General features: G+C 36.0%; 1 protein-coding gene across 4 annotated transcripts in view; it reads left to right on the top strand.

Moving 5' to 3' along the window:
• Fur2 (furin-like protease 2) overlaps nucleotides 1-26,855 on the top strand; it is a 1,328,139-nt gene that overhangs the window by 1,226,588 nt on the left and 74,696 nt on the right. For all 4 annotated transcript variants that reach the window (XM_074181937.1, XM_074181935.1, XM_074181936.1 and 1 more), the window contains one exon: nucleotides 7,961-8,095. In XM_074181937.1, coding sequence (XP_074038038.1) covers nucleotides 7,961-8,095 — 135 coding nt within the window. The remainder of the gene's footprint in view (nucleotides 1-7,960; nucleotides 8,096-26,855) is intronic.

The raw sequence follows: 26,855 nt of genomic DNA on the forward strand, positions 1-26,855 counted from the left end.
GTTTTCATCACCATCAAACCATTACGGACCGCTTGTTTCAAATTCCTATAATGAACGATATATTTCTTTTTATCATTCAAATTAGGAATAAGTTTGGGTATTTTGGACTTTGAACCAGGTGGTATAATACTTTCAACCAAAAATGGTAAATCCGAATGTAGATCGTGTAACTCGACAGGATAATGCACATCTACTTCAAGTATGTATCCTTGGGGGCTATCATCTGGAATACTATTGATATCCAACTGACATATTTCACTGGCGGTCAACCAAGTGAACCCACCAAAAGGTAATGATTGAGACATGCTATGACCATACAGATTTGTTGCATCCAAATACATTATGAAAGATGAAGGTTCTTCGGGATTATAATTTGGAAGAAACTGATTGTTTGCAATATGCTTTCTCTCCGAACACTGGCTTACACCACCACGTATACCGTTTTGGAGAAAATGCACCATATCGATATCAGTTAATAATTCCAAGTTGACACCCGTATACTTCAACATAGCATCCCAAGAAAGACCTGGAGAAGTGAAATAGTGAGCAGGATCCAATTTATATGTATCTAAACTCATATTTCTAAAATTTTCAAAAATATCGCACAACAGTAGAACATCAGATTTTAGGTATATGTCAGAATATTCACCCAAATCTTGACAATTGAATGTGTTCCATACCTGCTTTACTCTATCATAATCCTCATCAGAAACATGTTTTTCATTTAATTTATCATAAAAGTCCACCTTTGATGGTATACTAGAATAATTTAATTTATCTAAAGAATCGATAAAACTGTACGGAAAAACACCTTTCTGCCTCATAAGTTTGAATTTATCCTGTTCCGGAAAATATTTTCTTGTTTCCACAAAATGTTTTTCATCTAAATTGTCACCTAACTCTTGAAGGGAAGCAGCCATAAATTTAAAACTATCGATGAACCTTAATTTCAAAAACTTATTTTTCGTCACTCCATTGTGATCTACTATTCTCTCCATAATTATATGTTTCGTGAAGGAAACATACTTTTCTTTAGTTTGAGCAATGACATCAACTTTTGTTTTGTTTGTGCATAACTCTTTTATGAACAAATGACAGTCATACCCACTGAGATTATGAAAAATTATGGGTATAAAGTTGGGCAATTTGAAATTGAGGTTACAAATACTATGTGCAGCTCCATTTCTTTTTTTCCCCGTTAGATGGCAGTGGTCACGCACCTTAATATCACCATCACCAAATGGTTCTCCACATATACCACATGTGGCGGCAATATTGAAATCATGCTCTTCCTCATCAGTCAATGGACTCATTGGAATGACTTTCTTCAAATATTTGTGATAAATATTGGTGACATCAGCCTCCAAGTTTGACACAAACACTTTAGCTGCATCAGCACCTCTATATAGTACAAATTTAGATATAGAATCATCAAAAGAGCACTTTATGAGGTAAGAAAAAGCATATGGTTCATGAAGATATGTTCGATTTGTATAAGAGTTAGCAGGATTTGGCTCATTAGTATGCACTGGTTTCAGAATAGATTCGAAATCAGCATATACAACGAATGGAACCCTCAACTGTTTCTCGATATTTTCAAATTTCAAAATATTCTCAGGTACCCTTTTACCAAATTTATCAACCCTGAAATTTGTGGATGGTGTCGTTGTCGATATGTGATTACAATCATTCAACTGATGTCGCAATAAAGTTCGTTCATTATCAAAGTACAATAAACAACCATCACAAAAATACTTTTTATGACCACGGGCAGATATTTGTGATGATACTAGTCTCGATAAATCCTTAATCCAACAATAATGACTATTACCAGAATCATCTGTAATAATCAACAGATTAACATGACTATTTAATCTACGTTTAGAATAGTGTAACGGACCCACAACTTCATATTCAATTCTACCATTTTTAAAAACATTTTCCAACCCATAAACATTGATAGAGCAATCGTTCATAACCTCAAACTAAGGAATATCTTTCAACTTAACTGGAAATTCCATACCTGCTACATTCAAGACGGTTGAGAAGTGGGGATATGATGAAATTTCATTAAGTTTCTGACTGGCAGGGTATAAAGCTGAAGTCACAGCCCACGCAAAGCAGCACTGATCTTGATTAAGAACATTCACCACACTTTTCTTCAATTCGATGAACCTTGGCAATTTGATGTATGAAGACCCTCCGAAGGGGCTATACTTGTTGATATTCACCTCCAAGTACAAAATTTTCTCAATGGTCCAACCTGAAAATATAGGTTTTCTCTATAAGTCCATCATCATCAACATTTTGACTAGATCACATACCTGAATCCCGATCTTGAAATTCCGCTGCTTTAACAGTTAAACTATCTGCAAAACTGCTATAAACCACATCCAAATCATTCGATTGATCAATTACTTCATTGGGACTATTAAATGATTTGATGTCTGAAAGATCCTTAGTTTGCAGACTGTACCGCCCAAACACTTCCATGTTCACTTTCATGCATTTATGGATATCCAACACTTCTTCGAGTAGTTTCACTACTTTCTGCTTAATTTCATTGAAGAATGTTGGGTAATCCATGTGGTGGTTTTCACTGTCCACTCGGTAGCTCACAATTCGACACTTGAAAGCTGTATTGACAATTTTCACACCTTCCCCATATTGAACACATGCATTTGTTCTGTGCTGCAACGTCCTCCGATGTACATTCATCTGATCGCTTGCAATAGTCAAATTGCAGCAAACGCATGTTTGCAGTGTTGGAAGTGCTGGGGGTGTCAACCGTTGCCTCTTCGATGTTGGAGGTCCATCACCATTTGCGGGTGTGCAGGAATCCCGCTGATGACGACGTAGGTTGTCACTACGAGTGAAACTTTTTTTACAATCAACGCACGAATACATCTTGTATATAGAAATATATACCGTACGATAAGGAGAATTTGAAATGAGTGAAACGTTCACACCACACTCCTTATAAAAGCCCAACTCCTCCCCCCCACCATAACCCAAATGAGAGCTACAAGGTCAACATTCAATGCCACAGAGCAAGCTCAAGGTAGTCGAAGTGACGAACGTCAATGTCAAACCCCACACTCAAGGTCAAACACCGCAACGCCTAATCCCACTGTATATTCTGTACACGTCACGATTTCATTCAAGGTCAACATTCAATGCCATGGAGCAAGCTCAAGGTAGTCGAAGTGTCGAACGTCAAGGTCAAACCCCACACTCAAGGTCAAACACCGCATTCAATCTCATACTATGTGTACGACGTTCAAGGTTAGGTGACGTCATACGATATTCTGAACTTATATAGGAATTACCAACAAGGGAGTGGACAACGCCGAACGCCCACTGTTCAAGGTTATATTCTGTACACGTCACGATTTCATTCAAGGTCAACATTCAATGCCATGGAGCAAGCTCAAGGTAGTCGAAGTGTCGAACGTCAAGGTCAAACCCCACACTCAAGGTCAAACACCGCATTCAAGCTCATACTACGTGTACGACGTTCAAGGTTAGGTGACGTCATTCAAGGTCGTGTGACGTCTCAAGGTCAAAAGGGGTGGGGGGAGGCGTTCAGTCGGCATTAGCACCCTACTGCTATTGTATAGCGAAACGCGTTTCGTGGTTTTTGTAAAACTCTTCATAGTGAAAATCATACAATAAACAGTATTAATTAGTTCTGAACAAGTTATTGTCAAATCCATTATTTTATTTTTTAAATCAGACCATTATCCTTGCCGAAATTCGGTTGTGAAATACAAAATTAATGTTCAAAACTCTTTTGATATTCGAGTAGATGATTGGAAAAAGAAAAAGTTTAACCATATGTATTGAAGGAGTGAATTTTCGAAGGCCCGAAACCTACGCAGAAATTTTAAGAATGTGTGTATTTATGCACTTGATTTTTGATTTTATTGGACATTTTATGCTTGCAAAAACTGAATAATATACAGGGCGTTCCATTTGAAAAAAAATAGTTATGGTCGTTTATCAAAGATACAAATTGAGACGTATTTTTCAGACACTATGTATAAAATAAGATATAAGTTCCATTCTGAAATAACAACCACCATATCTTATCTCAATATTGCCAGAAGTTGAGTTCGATGTATCAGTTAATTCATGCGATATTAAATATCAAAATTACCATGTTTCCGCCAAAAAAAATACAAAATAATATTTTAAAATGATGAGAGATAAGTATAGAACATGTTTCACAAAAGTGATTTGGATTTTGATGCAGAATTCAAAAATGATATAATATATAGGCTGTTCCATTTGAAATTTCCAAGTTGATGTCTGTTACATGTAGATGTGGCAACATTGCGGTGATGAAAATATTTTCAAACGATAGATCCCAACCATTTACATCGGTAAACAAAATTTAAAGCTCGCATCTTTTTTGTTCTCTAGATACGTCTAATAGACCATCGAATATGGAATACCCTGTATAGCTTGTTAATAATAATAATAATTCATTTACTTCTCTTGTTAAAAAGTACATAACAGTGGATAATTCTATCAGTACAATAACAAGGAAAACGTCATAAGAATCTGTGCTCTTCATATACATATGTTCAAACTCAAGTATTTATGTAAATATTTTAAAATGAATTGAGATAAAAAGATGACAAATATATGTATACACATAAAAGTAGGGAAATACTACAACAGTAAAATTGATGGTCGTGGTTATAATTAAAAAGTTTAAAATAATGGTAATGTCAAATAGTGACAAGAACGTTGAAGAAGACAAAAAAACACCTAACCTAAAAGTCCTGAAGGGTGTAGCAATTTTTTTCTATGAGAGCTTTCAGTCTTGATTCGAAAATATTGACATTTGGCGCATTCTCTACCGAATCATCAAGCTTATTGTAAAATTTTGGTCCAAGAAAAAGGCGGGTTTTTTGGTATATGGTGATTCGATGCATATGGGGTATTAATAAGTTTTTAGAGCGGATAGGGTATTTATGCTGATCAGATATAAAATTGTGACAATTCTTGTACATGTATATGCATGAGTCATAAATATAAATACCCGGAACGGTGAGTATTTTAAGTTCTTTGAAAATGTTTCTACACGATTGCCTCCATCCTATACGAGCAATGGTTCTAATGACATATTTCTGTAGTATAAAAACCAGTGCCCTAGTTCAGTATTCCATATCGTATATGACAGTGTATTGATCCATAGATCAGATTCAACAAAACTTGTTTACTGCAATAGTTTGACATAAATCTTAGCGCATAACAATTTCTGCGGAGTTTGTCAAAAAGAGTTTCAATGTGAGGGATCCAGGTAAGCTTGTAATCAAGTGTAAGACCAAGCATCTTTGTTGTTTAGCAAGATTCAACATACAACTCCTCGTTCTCATAAATGCTAAAATTGTCAAGAGCAGAATTCAGCGAGAATTTCATTAATGATGTTTTCGCGATGTTCAGTGATAGTTGATTTTTTTTCCCATGTTACTACCTGCTCATAGACATTCTCTGTTTTCTTTGCAAGTGCTATTGCATTGCTCTCCTTGATGAGGAAATTGGTGTCGTCTGCATAAGCAATCACATGTATTTCTGTGAGACTATTCATGAACTGCAACAAGTCATTCGCATATATAATAAACAGTAAGGGGCCAAGAATTGAGCCTTGTGGAACACCCTGTTCAATGGTTGCTGACTGACTTACAGTTGTCCAAATCACTACTTTTTGGGTCCTGCCATGCAAATTAGACTTCATTAATTTCAATGCGGTTCCCCTCACACCATATCGTTCCATTTTCTGAAGTAGAAGTATACGATTCACATTACATTATTACATTGAAAGTGATATTTTAATTATTAGATTTACCTGACTATTACTTAAGGACACATTGTAAAATTAATTTAAGACTAGTAGATAAAGGCAATATTACCTATGAAATTAATTTCATATTGCTTGTTGGAATAATATTTCAATTATTGGATTTACCTGACTGTTACATAAAGACACATTGTAAAATTAATTCAAGACAAGTAGATGAGGCAATATTGTGAAATTAATTTAAGACACTTAAGACGCAGGTACTTAGAAGAGGTATCTATGGTATAAATAAGGATAACTTTCTAAGTATGATTAGTTTGATCTTCCTGTAGAAGATGATCATTTGGTGATCGAAACACGTGTCGAGGTGTTGAAATAACGTGTTGGGGAAAAACTGCAGTAATATTCATTACTACACCAAAGATTCCAAACAGTGCATCACAAGTACAATGAAACATGTCAATAGAATAAAACAAGTCACTACATTAAAAGAGTTTGACTTCTCACTGATTTAAGGAAGATTATATAAATTTACATAATGAAATCGTTATTTGATTTGAAATTATAAAATGTTGGTGGAAGCCATGTGATTGCAGACCACAGAGAGAGACAACAAAACAATTGACACTGACAGCTGTCATGTGATTCAGTTTGAAAAAGGTGTGTTTGTATTTATGTTGATTATGAAACAAAAGAGAACAATTATGGTGCCAGTGTGATCAGAGTAATCTGCTGTTTTATGAGATTATCAACGAGTAAACCCAATGTCAATTGCATTATGAAGAAGTGTTATTAATTGAAAGTAAAACCCTGCCATAGGAAGGTTGAAAATTTGTTGAAAATTATTAAAAATTGTTATAATAATAAACTTTATCGAAATATTGGAATAACTTGTGTTATAAGAATACACTTTCATTCTGCTGATCACCCATAGAGCCGTTGCGTGTTTTTGTTTCGAAAGTGAATTCAAAGATTTAATGTTTTTTGAATATATATATTGCTTACAATTATTCAGTATTACAATAAATAGAAAATATTAAGTAATCGCAAACATAATATGTATATTTGTATATTCATCTTCTGCGGTGACAGTTTTATGTAATATGCTCACTGTCAACAGTATATATCTATCGAACACTAAACACCGAGTCATGAAAAGAGAGGGGGAGCCTACCTGCCAATGCCGTATGCGTGAGAGAAAGGGAAGCCAGACAGACTGGCGCCGTTATGAGTTACGTAATGAAGCGGTTTACTCTCCCATAAGAAGCTACCACCAAAAATTGGAAATAAAATATGAGGTTGGCATCATTCAAGATGAATGATGCCAACCTTAATGATGCCACCTTAATGAATTTGTCATCGATGTCTATGCTGCATCTAGCAGAGCAAATAACCACTGATAAAAAGTCTGAATGTACAATAATGATTAATTCGAAATTCTCCTATACGCACCCAAACAAATTAAACTGAAGTGAAGATTGTGGAATTGAAATTAAACGAAGCTCTTGGGTTAGATAATATTGGAGCAAACACCGTAAAGGAATGTGTGAAGTATTCAGTCAATTCAACCACTTTTATCATAAAGAGATCTCTCTATTCGATTATCGGTTACGCGGAGCTGTATATTTTTTATACTTTCTCGGCGGAGCGCGCTCAGACTCCATGAAATCCGTTCGCATGTATCGTTTACAGTTTATTATCATAAATTTCGACTTTCTAACTTATTTCTTGGATGTCGTTTCTATAACTATGATCACACTGAAAATACACCTACAGTGGACATTATACGGCTTACTGACACTCTTAACAGACACCCTTTTGCTCCCACGTAACACAAATACAACGATTCTTCCGTGTGTCGCGCTTCATTGAAGTTTCTTGCAGGGATGAGGGCGTATATAAATGTTTATGAACAGAAGAGCACCAATGACAGTTAATTTTTCATTATGCTCATTATTTGAATTCATTATGATTTATTTTATTCTCATTAAAGATGTATAATATTTCAAAGTATTTTTTCTCACAAACAACTGAATAACGCCTTTAACCATTATTTCGTTGTCACCCGGTATTGTTAAATATCGTTCAAAGTAACTACACTCCGCCGCTGACTGATAATGTGAGTTGTAACGTTCCGAAACGATTTTTCAGAATGGTGGTGCCAAAGATGGATTGGACATGAACTTGGCGCCAGCCTGGCAGAAAGGATACACCGGAAAGGGGGTGGTAGTTTCGATTTTGGACGACGGCATCCAGACCAACCATCCTGACCTCGCTCAGAATTATGTAAGTAGATTGCATGGAATCGATTTCAATTTTTCATTGCGATAATAGATCTACGTGTAAGAGATGAAGTCGAGGAAATTCGAGTCTAAAATATAGATGAAACTAGAGTGATTGTGAACTGCCTCTAAATTTTGATTAAAACAGTTGTTCGAGTTCTAGATTGTCTCAAAAAAAATCCTTGAAGAATGGGCATCCTGTGCGGATGTAAAATGTTCTCCCATTTTAAATTTTGAAGAAGATAATAATTAGGTCTGACAAAGTATACCTACTATATAGAGCGCCTTAAGTTTTTTCCAAGGGGTCCTTTCATAACTCGTTTGACAGATGTAATTTTTTTTTTATTCAATACTGTTTTGATTTTGAGCAGAGAAGAGAAGAGTTACTGGATATGAAAAAAGCATCCTACATCATCTGGATGCCAGAGTGATGTTTACTCACCTCGCGACCGAACAATGCCATTCACAGTAGGTAACAGCAATGAAGAACTCTCTCCGCGGCAATTATCAGCGCAAATTCCTACAGATCAGGTCATCGGAATTGAATAAAGTTGCTGCTACGATTATGTTTGCCATTCCAATCTCATTTTATGCGTGAAGTAGACTCGGGAGTAGCTATATCAATTCGACGTAAATATCCAAAAAGTGATGCATTTCCATAGGAGTTTCCATTTCATATATTCGTAGTATTGACAGAATAGTACTGGATGGAGCCTGTAAAGTTATCAGGAGTTTAAATCTACCATGAGGAAAACAGGAAAGGAAACTGGAAGGAAACGGGGATTCATCATGACCTGCCAGGCCATTATGAGTCCGCTTCGCTCCGGAGGATATTGAATCCGTTGTGAATGAGAAATATTGGATCAATTGGAACTACACATTTCCCGCTCATACAAGGTAATGCGTGTGATTTAGTTCTTCTAAACCAGAGGTTCCCAAATTTTTTTTTATCGTAGACCTGTTTCAAAATGATTTTGCTGGTTCCGGTGGACCCCCTGCGGATCAATTGGAACTACACATGCTCCACTCATACAAGGTAATGAGCCTGATGTAGTTCTTCTAGACCAGAGGTTCCTAAACTTTTTTTATCATAGACCTGTTTCAAAATTATTCAGCTGGTTCCGGTGGACCTCCTGCGAATCAATTGGAACTACACATTTCCCGCTCATACGAAGTAATGAGCCTGATGTAGTTCTTCTAGACCAGAGGTTCCTAAACTTTTTTTATCATAGACCTGTTTCAAAATTATTCAGCTGGTTCCGGTGGACCTCCTGCGAATCAATTGGAACTACACATTTCCCGCTCATACGAAGTAATGAGCCTGATGTAGTTCTTCTAGACCAGAGGTTCCCAAACTTTTTTTATCATAGACCTGTTTTGAAATTATTTTGCTAGTTCCGGTTGACCTCCTGCGGATCAATTGGAACTACATATTCCCCGATGATACAAGGTAATAAGCCTGATGTAGTTCTTCAAGACCAGAGGTTCCCAAACTTTTTTTTATCATAGACCTGTTTCAAAATTATTTTGCTAGTTCCGGTGGACCTCCTGCGGATCAATTGGAACTACATATTCCCCGATGATACAAGGTAATAATCCTGATGTAGTTCTTCAAGACCAGAGGTTCCCAAACTTTTTTTATCATAGACCTGTTTCAAAATAATTTTGCTGGTTCCGGTGGACCTCCTGCACCTCCATTTTACCATATTCCCAAAACGAAACAGAAAATATGGAGGTTAGCTCTATGGAAATTTGCGTTGCGGCTGCGTTCCAACTACGCATTTACAGTTTTCGAATAAGAAGTGAGACTTGATTGGTTGATAAATTATTGCACTGTGAATGGATGTCAATCAAAAATGTTATTCTATTCAACTTTATTTTTTGACATCTACTCACCGCACAAGAACCCAAGAAGTTCTCTTATTTTATTAAGAAAACTCCGTATTCGGTGTGGTGAAACTAAAATATTAATATTTATATTGGTGAAGAATCAAAATAAGTTCTATTTCGTTCCCTCCCTTTGCACGTCTAAACAAGCGTTGCGGGCGGCGGTGACGCTTTGCAAGTCTCGACACGTACTGAATATGGAATTTGTTTTTATGTAACAGTTGCCAAGCTTCTTGAAATATTATTTACAACATTGATAGGTGAAGTCAAGCCAACATTTTAGTTATTCACTATCGAAACCAAATAAATTTTCGTGGACCCTCGCTTACGAGTTGTGCACTCCCATTTTTTGGTCACGCCATTGTTAACCCCCGTCAAGTCTCTCATGGACCACTTCTTGAATCACTGTTCTAGACTATCAGAGCAAAACGATATTCGTCGTGGAGTTTTCAGCTCCCGTTGAGACAAATATCGTCCAAAAAGAAGGAGAAAGAAACGTATACAATATCGAGAATTTCTCTTCGGACTCCGTCAACTCTATCCAGTTCGCTCTGTTGAAATGGTTGTTCTGATTATTGTTGTCCTTGGTGGAATGATGTCCTCTCTACTCTCGAATCTGAAGATTATGCCGGCTTGCCCCACGAAGGCAGAAATCTTGGCCTAATGCGGAAGACTGTCATTGTTGGCTCATTGCCTCTGCTCAGGACACATTATTGTCGGACCCAATGATCACATACTCTACGGTGTGGAATGTGTTCATTGGTAGATGATGCTGGTGTGCCTTTCCGACTGCGTCGGATCTTCAGAGATCGGGCCTGACCAGCTCACCCTTTGGGGAAATAATAAAAGAAAAAATGATTTTATTGCAATAAAGAATGTGAACAATAGTCATAGTTTGAGACACAACCAAAGTTAAATGTTTAAACGGAACACGCAGTATATGAATATAATAATAATAATAATAATACGTCTTTATTCACCATAAGAATACAAATAGAATGGACAAAAATAAAATAAAACAGTATGCAGGAACAATAACAAAAACAAAAAAAAAACTTCCAGTATATGGTGAATGGGCGAAGTATCAGCCAAGGTTGTTTTTCAACTCAACCTCGGAAAAACTATAAATAAATAATATGAACACAAGTCGAGTTAACAATATCAAAAAATTTTAGTTATTGCTTTACTTTAGAAAATTCATTTTAGAAATGCCAAGGTCGGGAACGGACAAGAGCCTAATGAGATAAATAAGTCTTTTTTAAAGTTTATGATGGGGTATGATCGAAATTCGCAGAGTAGTTGATTATAATATTTGAGTGCATTATACGAGAAGCAGCGGGTGAAGATGGAAGAGTTGTGTTTGGGGATGACTAGAACTGAACTGTTCCTTGTAGTAAAGCTGTTAATCGTAGAGAATGTGTTAAGCTTCTTCAGTAAGTAATCAGGTTGTCGAGTTATCAAAATTTTATGTGTGTTGGTAAGAAGGTGTAGAGTTCTGAGTTTCTCAACATTAAACTATCCTGATTGTTGCATTGCTGTGGATATATGGTCATATTTCCGAATACCAAACAAGAAACGTAGACAGCTATTCTGAATACGCTGTAGTCGGAGAGCATCCGATTGTTTTGAAACAGGTCCATAAATACTGTCGCAATAGGAAATTTTTGACATTATCAGAGACTCGCATAGTTTAAGTTTTAAGTTTCTGTTGAGCAAATCACGATTAGGAAAAAGCTGTCTGAGAACGTTATAAGATTGGTTCAGATAGCTGACATGTTTAGTAAAGCGAAGATCCAGATCAAACCACAATCCTAAATTTTTTATCTCGTCCACGGAGGGAAGTATATCGTTTTCGATGTGAACTTGAAAGGTAGAGTTGGTGAGCTCTCTGTTCTTCTTAGCTCCGAACATTATTATTGCGGATTTGTCAGAATTGAGCTTATGGGCAGTAGAAATGTCAAATATGGCTTGGAGATCGTTATTAATATGCGACAGAGCAAATGTAGACTCTCCAGACGAAAAAGATAAATATAACTGCGTGTTGTCTGCTAAGGATGTATATTGCATTTTTTCACGGACAGATAAAAGTCACAAATATACAAGCTAAAAAGCAAGGTCCCTAAGATAGATCCTTGTGGTACTCCCTTTGATACCGGCAGAGCATCTGAAATAACTTCATCCACAACAACTCTTTGAGTACGATTCTTCAGATAGTTTTCTAAGAGAAAACTCCTAAGCTTTCCGAGAAAAACCGAAGTAGACAAGTTTGTCACACAAAATCTCATGATCTAGACTCTAGAGTGTCAAATGCCTTGCTGTAATCTTGAAGTATTAAACAGGTCCAATTCTGTTCATCTGCAACTTGAATAATATCGTCAGTAATTGACAGAAGAGCCGTGGTGGTACTATGCTGAGGTCTGAATCCTGATTGTACAGATGTTATAATATGATTTTCATTGACGTACTCATTAAATCTGATTTTTCAGACTAGATTCCACTACTTTAGAGAGATACGGTAGAATTGTAATTGGTCTTAGGTCAGAAAGGACAGTAGGTGAGTTACAATTAGGCAGAGGGATAACCAATCCATTCTTCCAACATTTTGGAAATTGGCAACTGGTAATGATAAAGTTTATGAGAAAGGTGAAGTGATTTATCAAAAAAGAGTCAATGAGATTGATCATTTTGAGGGATATCCCGTCAGAACCCAAAGCGTTGCTCTTGATGCGTCTTAGGGAACTTCGCACAATCTCACCGGTGACTGAGGTGAAGTGAAAGGAGTTTTCAGTTTCTTCCGAATTAACATATCGATCTCATAAGGAATGGTGAGCAGATCTGATAGGTTGAGGTATGAAATTGAAGTGCTGGTTGATGAGATTGACGTCTTTTAATTCATCAGGGATATCTGATTTTTTGTTGTTCCTCAGGATATCAAGCGTTCTTAAGGTATTCCAAAATGCTTTGGAATTTTTATTTCTTAAAACAAAGTCCAGATATGCTTTTTTCTCACGTCGTATCGCGCCACATGTATAATTTCTGAGGTCTTTATAGCTATTCCAATCGGCGAGAGATAAATATTTATTGTATTTACTCAGAGCTCGGTTTTTGAGTGCAATCATCATTATTATATGGTAAGTTAACCAAGGTGCTGGAAGTTTAGTTACTCTCTTCGTTTCAGAAGGGGCGTGTTTTTCGAAAAGATTAAGAATGTTGTCATTCAGGAAGGAGACCATACAATCCACGTTATCGAATTGAAAGATGAGATCCCACTGAATATTCAGGACGTCTAAACGGAATAGATCGAAGTCGAAGTTACGATAATCGCGAAAAGAAACCATTTAAACTCTTCTAGAAGAAACAGAAGCATTAATTCTGCACATCACTGACAGATGGTCTGAAATTCCCTGAATATCATACACATCCACATCTAATATTCTTTCCTTATCAGAGACAAGGACGATGTCAATAAGGGATTGAGAGTGAGCAGTTATTCGGGAAGGCTTCTGTATAAGCTGATGAAGATAGAACGAATTTATGAAATCTGTAAGGAGTTGAGAACGCCGGACGTGAGTTAACAGGTTGATATTAAGATCGCCGGCAGCCAGCAAAAAATCACATGAAGCAAGTAGGTTGGCCATGCTGTCTTCGAGTTCGTTTAAACATTGGATTGAATCAGCTGAAGGGGACCGGTATAATACTCCAAAAACGAGAGTTTTACATCTGTGGGTTGTTGAGATCCACAACTATTCAAGATGAGAACTTATATGACTAAAGAGTGTTTTGAATTTAATAGAGTTATTTATGCAGAAAGCAACGCCACTCCCTCTGCCAATTATGTCGGCGCGAACTAAAAGATAATTGTTAATTCCAATGGTAACAGAGTTAATTATTGAGGAGAGCCAAGTTTCAGTGACACCAAATATATCAATATTTTCATTCGAAATATATTCCGAGAGCAAATCAAACCTTTTGAATAATGATCTTATATTTAAATGAACAAATTTTAAAGTTTCGGACATTTAAGGATATTTTCCCGACTGAAGCATATACAAAACAAACAATTCTGAAAGGTGAATTAGTAAGGGTGGTAGTCGTCAAAGCGGAAATGAATATATTGACTTAGTAGTTAAATAAATTATAAATGAATTCAAATTCAATGTAAACAAATATAGTAAAAATTAGAGTAACTGTGTTATTTGTAGTTCCGGTCAGAGGTTGTACGGGCCCTTTTATCAGCAGTTCTTGTAGAAGAGGGCGCAACCTCGCTTCTGTTGCGACTCACTTGCAAGAGTTCCAGATTAGACTGGATATCAGCCAGAGTGTGGAAGGTGTCGTTGATAATGTCATTCGATTTCATATTTTTTAAGCTCTCTAAGAAATTTTTGTATTAGAATTTCCATTGTGGCATTGCCAAGTTATTCCAGAAAAACCTATTTTGCAGACAATATTTTTTTTTAATTCACCACCCGCATGTCTACAGCATTTAAGTGGATTTTTTCAGAAATAGTTAGTCAACCTAACTGTGATAATTTCGGGAATTTCAACTTTCGGAAACAATATACAGGGTGCTCGGTAAAGCCGGTCAAGTTTCATTCATTTTCAAACAGACGTAATTCAACTTTTCCAAATGGAATACCCAGTATTTTTCCATTTCTATGAAATGTTTCAACATTTCACAACATTTTTATCAGGGGTATAATATTCGAAAAACCGATAGTTTACAAATTATACCCAGTCTTGTCAATTATTGTAATCACAAAAAATTCATTCATTTACGTTCACTTATTCAAATTCATTTTCAATATGAACAATAACGCCTAATTTTTTTATTGAATAGAGGAGTTCAAAATATATTCAGAATGGCGACCATTTTCTGCAATACATAATGTCAGTCTTTTTTTAAACGGATTCTCTACACATTCCAGCATATCCTCTGGGATTTCCCTGAAAGCTCTAGTGATTCTTCGTTAAATGTCTTCTATAGGTGTTGAAGGAGTTTGGTAGATAATCCATTTGATATATCCCCATAAAAAATTCCATTTTGGTCAGGACAGGTGATCTGGGTAGCCATCCCTACCCATCCATTTTTTATTGAAATGATCGTTGAGGTATGCCCTTACCTCAGTTTTACTTCAGTTTCGAAATGTTATGGTACACCATCTTATTGTAACCACATTCTAAGTCTTGTTTCATATGGAACCCTGTCCAATGAATTCGAAAACTCTTGCCGAAGAAATCTTACATATTTTCTTCCATTGAGATGTCCATTCAAAAAATACGGACCGATAACTCTTTTTCCGAAAATTCCACCCCAAACATTCAGTAACCAACGCTGTTGATGGTTCAGACAACAAACAAAATGGGGGTTTTCCATTGCATAATAATGCAAAGAAAATATAATATCGATATCGAAAATATAATTTTCCTGATTGATCTTTTCTAAGCTCCATCGGCAAATCACTGGAAAGAACTGGTAATGTCAATCACTTCTCGTGATTCACATTACCAGTTCTTTCAAATCTTGTTTTTACAGCCTGAAATGCCGTTCTATCTGGTTGTCTTCTTTCGGAGAACTCCTCTTTGTGAATCATAGATGCAAAGAAGCAGTTTCCATCACTTTCCCACAAAGCATAGACCATTTGCACCATATTTTCCAATACATAATTCATGATGAAAATGATTCAATCTACACACGAAATAAACTTCAACACATGATGTTATTGACAAATCCCGAGATTCTTTTTTAAATGTCAGTCATGGATAACTAGGTTTTCAAGAAGAAATCTAAATATTCTTTAGGTTTTTTACCCATTTCTTACCGTTGAAACCGCTCAAAACTATCACTAGATGATACGAAAAATGCTAAGTGAACGTAAGAAAATACTTTTCTTTTGTGATTACAACAATTACTAAACCTTGGTATGATTTGTAAAATATCAGTTTTTCGTATATTACCCCTCTGATAAAAAAATGTTGTGAGATTTTGAAAAATTTCATATAAATGAAAAAATACAGTGTGTCCCATTCGAAAAAAGTTGTCTGTTTTGAAATGAATGAAACTTGACTGATTTTACCGAGCACCCTATATATACTTTCCTAAAGTTGAGATCCCATAAATCATCATAGTGATGAATAACTATACCTTAAAAAATACACTTAATTGCTGTAGACATGAGGGTGGTGAATTAAAAAATATTGTCTGCAAAATAGGTTTTTCTGGAATAACTTGGCAATGCCGCAATGGAAGTTCAAAAACAAAATTTTTTTAGATAGCTAAAAAATATGGAATCGAATGACGTATTCATATACTGGGTTTTCTATTTAAAAAAATATAACTTTGGTTTGCCACGGTTGGCTGAATCACTCAGTATGCCAAAAAATAATTTCAAAAGATAGTATTTATCAATATGACGGCAACAAAATTGATCAGTTAGAAAAATTGTTTACTCTGATAGCAATGGATAGAGGGAATATTGTTGAGTCACCCTGTATACGCACTTATTTTATGACCGAACCCTTTCACTGAAAATGCCGAATTGAATTTTCAATTGATGTAGTCATATTTTCCATGCGTAAATCGTAAATGATTGGTAATGGATAATAACATGAAAGTGGTTTTATCAACTCGTTCCAGAGTTTCGGAATTCCATTCAAAATACATCAAAGTATTCAGAGCATTACCAATTTCCATCAGTAGTAATCGTAATTTTAGAAGGTATATGAGTTGACATAGTCGAGTCATATCCTCAAAAGGCCAATAAAATGTTTTAACAGTCCATGGAGATATGAACTAGGGCTTCATTTCCATATTGAAGTAGTTTTGCAGATATCCAAGAAACGCTTTAATGTAATTTCGACAACGTTTTCGGGAGCAATGTGTTCGAAGCAATTTATGCTAATGTTTTGGCATAAACAGAGCATTACAATGTGGTAAACATTCCATACGATAATCTCATTTTCAAATATATGTGTTCAACCCCTGAATTTATCTCGTTGATTTCAAGTGTACGACAGTCAAGAACCAGAACAATAATTGTATCTTACATTTTTGTCTCTCAAATATATTCTATAATTTCGGTTAAGAGGTTAACTGTACAATTTTTTTGAATAGAAACTATTATGTAGACATTATAAGAAAAGGGCACCTTTTGTGATATTGTACATATAATGACTTGTGTTTGAATTAACATACGGAAAAATAAATTCTATACAGCTATTTAGGATTCCTTGACGAGTGACATCTTTACTATTCCATTTTAAAAATCACAGATATGACTGTCGAGTTTCTTGTACGTTGAGACTCGGTAATGATTCCAAAGATATGAAACATGTCTGTTACTAGTGTCACATTGATATGATTTGGAAACTCACCCAATAAACTTATATAACAAATATTTTGTCTAGTAAGACTGACATTCTCGAGTTTTTGTAACATAATATTCGGGATATCCATTCATTTACTATTAAAAAAATTACTTCGACAACAGAAGCTTCTGTTTCCTCCCTTGAATTTTGAAGAATATTGGCTGTTAGTAGCATGTAGCTACTATTCCTAATGGAGAGAAATCCAATCTGATGATTCTCGTTGAAACCACGGGCAGCCTTCCCATATTTTTCAAGGTTTTTTTCCTAAAGACAAAATTACAACACTACACGAGAAAATCCTTAAGGCGCTCACAGAGCGGTGCCTTTGCGAAAGTAGCGATTCACCTTGGAATGACGAGACAAGTGTGCTGTCTTCAGGAAAGAATAAATTGGATTCTTGGTTTTTTCCAATAAGTCGTTGATATACAATAAACAGAGTGTTGGAGACAATATGGATCCCTGGGGAACACCAGGGTTGATGGTGGAAGTATTCGAGAGATATCCATCGACGCAACGGTCACTTACAGGAAACGTTCTTTCAGGAAGCTGAAGAGCCATACACAAAAATGATCCGACAAGCCATAGCATCAAAGTTTGGCCAGCACCCCTCATGCCACACACAGTCAAAGGCCTCAGAAATATTAAGCGCAACGACTCTTGATTCTCCATCTTTCCTGATTGCGTTATTCCAAATATGTATGACATACGATAGATGGTCGCCTGTTAATCTTTGTATCCAAAAGCCTTATTGATGATCGCTCAAGATGATGAAGCCTTCCAAATATTTGAGAATATTGTGGTTTATGATGCACTGTTTGGAATCTTTGGTGTAGTAATGAATATTACTGAAGTTTTTCCCAATACCAAATCGTTATTTTTAACACCTCGACACGTGTTTCGATCACCAAGTGATCATCTTCAAGAGGAAAACTAAACGGAATCTTCCTCTTGAACATGATCACTTGGTGATCGAAACACGAGTCGAGGTGTTGAAAATAACGATTTGGTGTTGGGAAAAAACTCTAGTAATATTCAATATTGTGGTTTACAATTTTCTCCATGATTTTTGATATCACTGATAGCAAAGCGACTGGTCTATAGTTGAATATTACTGGAGTTTTTTCCCAACACCAAATCGTTATTTTTAACACCTCGACCCGTGTTTCGATCACCAAGTGATCATCTTCAAAGAGGAAGATTAAACTGGAAATTAACGCGAAGCTAACGCTATTTATGCTATATAGATATCCCATACAGGTAAACCATCCAGGTACCATCCAGGTGTACCACCTGGGTGGTACACCTGGATGAAGCTGAACACCATGAAACCATCCAGGTGTGCCACCTGGGTAGTATACCTGGATGGTTTACCTGTATGGGATATCCATATAGCATAAATAGCGTTAGCTTCGCGTTAGTTTCCAATTTAATCTTCCTCTTGAAGATGATCACTTGGAGATCGAAACACGTGTCGAGGTATGAAAAATAAAGATTTGGTGTTAGGAAAAAACTTCACTAATATTCATTACTACACCAAAGGTTCCAAACAGAGAATAGGCTGAACGCGAGCAATCTTCCAACCAGAAGGAAAAACTTGTTTCTTGTAAGACAGGTTGGAGAATCTGCAAACTACTTGTGCGAGTTCAGTTGAGCACTTTTTAAGTACGACACCAGACGCCTTTTTGATATTGAGATGTTTCAAAATTCGCCTGTTCGTATTACAAACCCTCTATTTCAATCCGCTATTGAGGTGAACAAACATGATAATAGACAAAATGGTTTAAACTTTCACGGCTGAGGTTTTGAGTGTCATTGCTTTTCGAGTTTGAAATCCGTGGATTTTTGAAATTTCTTCCTGACGTTTCGCTGGGGCGAGTGGCTCGCTTCTTCAGAGGTTGAACCATCATGGCTTGCTGTTCAATGACTACCTTTTAGTCTTCGTAAAGCGTATTTATGTCTTGGCAGGTATCGCATACCGTGCACTTATGGAAAGGTATGTATCGGAACCACCAAACGATCCATGGGAACAAGACTAAAAGAGCATAAAAGGAACTGCAGGAACATGATAATAACTCGAGTTGAAACATGGCAAAAATAAAAACCCTAATAATGAAACTAAGTTGATAATCACTATTTCAGAATAATTCTGTCGTAAACATCAACAATTACAGCATCGACTAGGTGATGAAATTTAGGATTATATAGTGTTTTTCAACAATAAATGTCTTGCTAAAACAAAACTAATCAATTCACCAAATGATAATTCACAGATCTTTCAACCACTCATTGCACACAATTATTTCTTGAAATCCTCAGTTCGCTGGTTAGGTTTACTATTGTGCATTTCGATTTCCATAGTTTCAGTTTCACCACAACAACCACAGTGCGCCACTGTGCACGACACAAAATTAAACAGGTACAGAAAAATGCATTTTAGCTTGACGTGAATTCAATTTCCTGTAGCGGATATTGCTCTATATCGTTATTTCGTATCCATTATATTTGCATACAATCGAGTTGTAACTTGGGTGCAGAATGAGATAGTTATGTAATCAATCAGTCGATTCTATTGATACTCCATACTCCATAAACTATTTTGAAAATCAGGTCTGAAAAAATGCCTTATCTCTGAACTTTGTTTTTTATACTCTTTGCACTTTTCAATAACTGATTTTTCGTATTCGATACAGTACAGCATAATAAAAAAAAAATTTCGAAGTACGATATTTGATTTCAAAGGTGAACTACCGTAACAACACAATGTTGAAAAATCTAACGATGGATCCACAATAGTTCATACTGGAAAGCATGAACGTTTACGGGCGGTTTGGGATACTTAGGAACAACTTTAAATACGGAACCAGAACAATAAAGTTCCGTAGAACTAGTCCGATAAAAACTCGAAAAGTAAAACGCGTAAATTACAAATCCAGATCAAATCTGCTATCCAGTGTGAAGTGTTTGTTCGTGTTACTCATGCGCTTTAAATCTCTATAAATGATGTCCAGTCTGTCTAGCGCCACACGACACGATACAACAGATCAGAAAGTAAAAGCACCTAGAGGCTGACTTTCGACCAAAGAAAGTCAGATGTCAATCTTGCTGAAGTGCCCATCAGTAAGTTGAGGACCGCTGCGGAGGAGCGGGGGTGGATGGACGAGGTGGGGTTGTTCTGCACACATCAACCGTGGAGAAGATTTCAACTCAGGGCACTCAACCCGGGTGGGGGCATGAAAGGGGGTAGCGCGCCACACTACATAATAGTTATAATTCTTGCGCAGTAGATCCAGTGAGTTCTATGTGAGTTCAACTCTGAAGCCAAACATCGCGCCTGAAATTTTTATGAATATCTTCACTATTCATTCGTCTTTTGCAATAGGTATATAATTTTCATAAATTTTGTTCAACGTCACCCTGAATTGAACTTGAGGCATATCGTAGATAGGTCGGATGATGATCCTTGTAATTAGTTCACATCTCAATTGAGGGCCATGTATAGTATTGAAATCATGAAAACTTCTGAGTGAAACATTTTCTTTGAGGGTGACCGTAAGCAATTACAAAATTCACCTACCTGTTCAGTTCAGGCTTCAGGTATAATTATCCTTAATAAGATATCCTGAAACGAAAATTGATTATTCACAAAGGCATTTAAACTTCTTCATTCTGAAATCTTTCCAAATGGTGCCAGAAGAAGAGTATCTTAATGATTGACATGAAGATTTCAACTTCATTATTCAACTGTGGGACATGTCCTTTCAACCTAATCTTCATTATTTTGTGGATATATTTGAGGTATATTCTTTGAAATAACGATTACAAACTTGGCTAGTCTCAATAGTTTTACGATCCAATCGACTAAAAAATTTAGATTCTTATATGGTTCAGGGATTATATTTTTTTCTCACTTTACCAATAACGTTTATTATAAACCATGCTGAATTTTCAATTCACAGGTACCCTTGTCTTCATTTCTAATGTTGGCTTCAATACTATTTTACTGTAATGTATTTTATGTTCAACAAAAGGGAACAAAATTCAATTGTTTTTTGTTTCTTAGAATTGATTGGCTGTTGTTCGAGGACCTCTTTCTTTTTTCCAACAGCTCTAGTTTTTGAGATACTGAACATATTTTTGTGTACCAATTACACCTATCATAAAACCGAGTGATTCTTTTACAAATTCATTTTTGTTACAATATCAACATCAAGAAATATCTGGGCAACAATTCCAAGTAACAAGTAACATATGTGGTGAATATACAATCAAAACTTGTAGTGTGTCGAAGTTCGTGAAACGCGTGTATTTTGATAACTTTGGATATGGTAATATGGTATGATGAACATGCCTGATATTATGGCCGAATAAGAAAATACCCATTTCAAGTATCAAGCACAAATGATCTGGCGAGATCCCTCAAATTAGCAGAACGATTATTATTTTTTCGTGGGTGAATTAAACGAGATTAATGAAAGAAACTGGTCCAACTGGTTTTATCCTAACGTATTATCTTGCCCAATCATGTATTCTAGCAATGCACCAGTGCCACAAGCATCTTCAACCACAGAATGATCAAGACTCAAATGAAAAAATCTCTTCCTCGAGTGTTGAAAGTGGAACAATTGATCCACATATTTCTTGTGAGTCTTCTGACCAGGAAGAGCTCAACGCATCGGTCAGAGACTTTGGCCTTTCTAAGAAAGCATCGGAGATTCTAGATTCTCGATTAGAACTAAAAATGTCTCAACTCAAGGAACAAGAATTTTGTGTGATTCACACACAAAGAGTGTGTGAATCACTCAAATTCTTTTCTGAAGATGATGACCTTGTTTATGTTCAGATATTCCGGGTTTGATAAAATCACTGTGAATAGACGAATATGATTCGAATGAAAGTCAAAGAAGAATATGCTTCTGTGACTTCTGTTATGGGGAAAATCAAATATCACGAACGAAAGTGGCTCATATGTGTAGATCTGAAAATGGTGAATTTTCTGCTCGGACAACAAGCAGGCTATACAAACTATCCTTATTTTATTTATCTGTGTGACAGCAGAGCTAAGTCTCGGCAAGGGTTCGAAAAAACTGGCCTTTCAGGCAAATTATGGTTCCGGGAAAACTGAATGTGATAAGTGAACCACTAATACCTAGGGATCGCATAATCCTGCCGCCGGTGCCTATCAAACTTAAGGCTCACTCTACAATTTGTCGATGCTTCAAATAAGGATGGTAATTGTTTTGAATACATCTCTAACAATATTCAAAATATAAATACAGAGAAACTGAAAGCAGGATTTTTTGATGGTCTAGAAATAAGAAAGTTGATAAAGAATCAGAACTTCGATAGTTATGTGACTGATATTGAAAAAAAAAACCTGAAATTTATTGGTTCGGATTGCACAAACTTTTCTGGGAAATAAAAAGGATGAAAGCTATGCTGAGCACGTTGAAAGATTTTATCGCACTTAAACAGCTTGCTTGTAATATGAGTATCAAAGTATACTTCCTATACAGCCATTCGGACCATTTCCCTGAAAATCTTGGTGGTCTGAGTGAAGAACAGGAGGAACGGCCCCTTCAAGATATTCGAATTATAGATGAGCGGTACAAGTATTACTAAGATGTCTACATGATGGCGTACTATTATTGGAGCATTCAAAATAGCCACTGTGAACCAAGTTATCAATTATTGTTTTCATCTCAAAAAATCTCAAATAAGTACCCCTTGAGTAATATATTTTTCAAATTTCCGACCAATCTCTCCAACCACCATTTAACCACTAAATTTCATTTTCATCAATTACGATAAAAATATAATACTATATTCATTAACTTCAAAACCAATGAGTAGTGAAATGCTCAGAGAAGCCAAGTCCGTTCAAAAGAAATTTGTATAAAAAACTAAAAATATGTTCGAAGGTATCAGAAGTACATGGGAAGATGAATACTTGCATACATTAATGAATCTCCCTTGAACTCTTTTATGTGATCTATTCATTATATTTTTTGTTCAACTCTGTTAGATTATTTCCCAAATCTAAGATATTTCCCTATCTTCTACATGAAAATGACGTCATAATTTCTCTAAAATTGTATGGATATCAAGGAATACGCTTGAGTATCAACAATGAGTCAATTTCGGTTCCGACAAAACATCCGCCATAAATATCAACAATTCGTAATAACTTCCAATATCCCACGTGTCGAGGCTAAGGACGTCTACCACGCCGACAACCTGAGTTCAATTCTCATACTGGTAAGTTTTTTAATAGAATTTCCCTCAGCTGCCGATGACCACCAGGACCACGTGACTGGTGCGTGAAAAGAGGGATCAGGAGTGAAGGCTCGAGGGGTAAGGTGGAGTCCCAAGTAGGCCCCCGCTCTTTGAATCTCTCCGATACATCTCTGCATCAATTACGTCACACGTTTCTCTCTTCCACTCACTTAAGTCTCTCTCTGAAACACTCACCAACGACGCGCGACCTTGAAGTGGGCAGAAGTCGCTTTGTTGCTCTATTGAATTTCCTGCTGTACGCGGGATAGCTTCTGATTGATTGGCTGAACGACGGCAAAAGTGGAGGAGTGGGGACGATTACGTCAAACCTACCTTGAGTTGGTGTTCTACAAGGTTCCGATCGGAGGTCGTAAAATCGTCAGAATGAAGCGCCATGAGAAAATACATGAGATTTTGAGGTGGCATTCCTATAGCTATATTACTAACGTAATCTCCATCAAGACCCACACAATCATTCTAACGCTTTCTAACATTTTAATATCACTTTTGTAGGACGATTTATCTTTTGCCTCAAAATAGACCTCCGTTTCAGCATTAAATTCTTCGACGAGCAAAATTTCTTACCAGTGAGCATTTTTTTGAGGTCTGTGAACAGTCAGTTTTGCCATTGTTTTGATTGCCTTGTGATACGGTGAGTTGTCTTGATGAAACAAAATTATTTTCTTTGCCATATACGGTCGTTTCTTTGCAATTTTGGCCTTCAAACGCTCCAATAACGCTGTATAACATTCACTGTTGATGGTATTTCCCTTTTTAATATAGTGGATGGATATTACACCACGCATATTTCAAAATACCCAGGCCATAAACTTTCCAGCCGATTGTTGTGCTGTCGGGCACTTTGGACGATGTTCACCAGTCGCTCTCCACTCAGATGACGATCGTTTTGATTCTAGTGTGAAGTGATGAATCCATGTTTTATCAATTGTCACATATCGACGCAAGAATTTTGGTTTGTTATCTTTGAACATGGCCAAACATAGCTCAGAAGAAGGTGTTACTACCTCATTTGGACATTCACTGCCTTCTACATCATCGGTGTCTCTATGACAACGTTTGAAGTCGGCAAACCAACGTTTAATTGTTGTTTCTGATGGAGCGGAGTCCTTATAACACTTTACAAGCCATTGCTTCGCTTGAAGGATATTTTTTCCACCCCAAAAATCAAAACACGAAATTATTTTTGATCCATTCTTTTGAAAATAACAAAAGTAGCATAACTCTCAGCACAATAACACAATGTTATGCGTAGAATATCATGAAATTTCAACAGTTTTCTTTTGAAGGTGAAAAAGAGACTTAACAACCCAGATAGTATCCTAGCTTCGTAAGTCTTTAGTTTAGTATGCTTCAAAAGAAGCTTGTTCTCAAATTTTTTACCATTTTTTTTCCATATTTTTCTTAGTAAAAGATGTTGGTTCTTGGGAAAGAAAGTTTTTAGCTTTTTACTACTCCATCTTGATACAAAAAGAAATGTGTAGATCATGCAAAGAAGCAACTTCCAGACACAAACTGGAAGAAAGCCCTCCTCAAACAGTACTTTCATATAAACATTGAATTACACGAAAGAAAAAATTTTTTCGAAAAAAATACTTTTATATAAATATACTTTCATATACTATTATATACAGAAGTTACTTTTGTCTACTCAGTCTGTATTCCAAACATTTGTTATGGAATAAAATCAGATATCATTCACCACCAATCTGGATAAAATTATAGAAAATATACACAATTCATTCATGAATTGTATGTATATCAATTGAAATAAGATTCCTCTTGGCTGTGATTGGATCAAATAGGTGAATGAATGTCATTACGATGTCATCGATGACATAAGTAGATCCAACTTATTCCGTGACATTAAAAATCGTAATTCATGAATGAATTGTGTGTATTTTCTATAATGTTATCCAGTTTGGAACTGAAGAGCCCTAAGGCAACTGTCTTACGGCGAAACATCGATGTCTACCAGTGAGGATGATAGTGTTCCATGTAAGTGCAATTTGTTACCATTTATTTAAAGTCTCCTAGAACTCCTGTGAATCATATCTGATTTTGTTCCATATCGAATGTTTGGAATACAAACTGAGTAGAGAAAAGTATGTTCCATATAATTCAGTGTTCATATAAAAGTATTTGTTTCGAAAGATTTTTTTCTTTCGTGTAATTCAATGTTTATATAAAAGTAGCTGTTTCAGAAGGGTTTTCTTCTAGTTTGTATCTGAAAGTTGCTTCTTTGCATGATCTACACATCCATATATAGAGTAACTCATTTTCAAATCGATTACTTCCTTATTTTCTTTGGAAGATTCCCAAATTTTTTTTGGTATCAAGCTCAAAACGTTCTTTCCCAAAAATTAATCACTCCTTCAATTCAAATTTCGGTTCCATTATCTTCTATTTGATACATCTTCTGTGGAAATGTATATGTTTGAACTTTATTGAAACAGAAGGGTCTCTAAGCAAATGCCAACTATTTTTTTCTGAATTTGTAATCCGTGATCCAGTGCCCTACATCGACAAAAACGTGCTGATCTGGTCCCATAGATTTTGGTACCTTCATAGCTGGTCCAGGACCAATATATGTGGAACTAGAACAGCTTTCAAATTACCTGTTATTTTAGAGTGTCCTGTCCAGTCACCTAGTATGGAGTCCGATCCATTAATTTTTTCATTACTTCATGGCATACTCAGAGCACTCTCGCTGTCACTCAAGGGTGCATCAATGCCTTGAGTGCAACCTGAGTATCTGTGAAAATATTGATCCACTCGTTTTTTCGAGATCTCAAATTGATATTACTCGATCACTGCAAGATTCATGTGACCTCATTCATTAAAAATTTCATAAACTGCGGACTTGTTATTTATTATATGAAGTACTTGTATGAAAGTGTTCAGGTAAGACTTGATCTGGATCTCATTATAAATCAGTTCATTTCAAAGCATGTCTGATCAATTCAGAATGATCTATATAATCAATAAACTCGAATATAATTGACGTTCAAACATTGCGAATGATGTTCTTCAATTTATATATCAACCTCATTATCGAGCCCACCAATTATCGAGACCACAAAATATATATCCGATGAGTAATATTGCGTCTATACATGAGAGTAAAGTTTAATCGTGAATCGTAATAATGGAAAGCAGTCGACCTGAAGTTGCGATTTCAAATATCAGTGAATATAGGTTGGTATTGATTGATATAAAGT

Source organism: Leptinotarsa decemlineata, unplaced genomic scaffold, assembly GCF_025532065.1.
Source record: "Leptinotarsa decemlineata unplaced genomic scaffold, Ldec_3_MD MMD2_tig00026328_RagTag_RagTag, whole genome shotgun sequence".
Classification (NCBI taxonomy): Eukaryota; Metazoa; Arthropoda; class Insecta; order Coleoptera; family Chrysomelidae; genus Leptinotarsa; species Leptinotarsa decemlineata.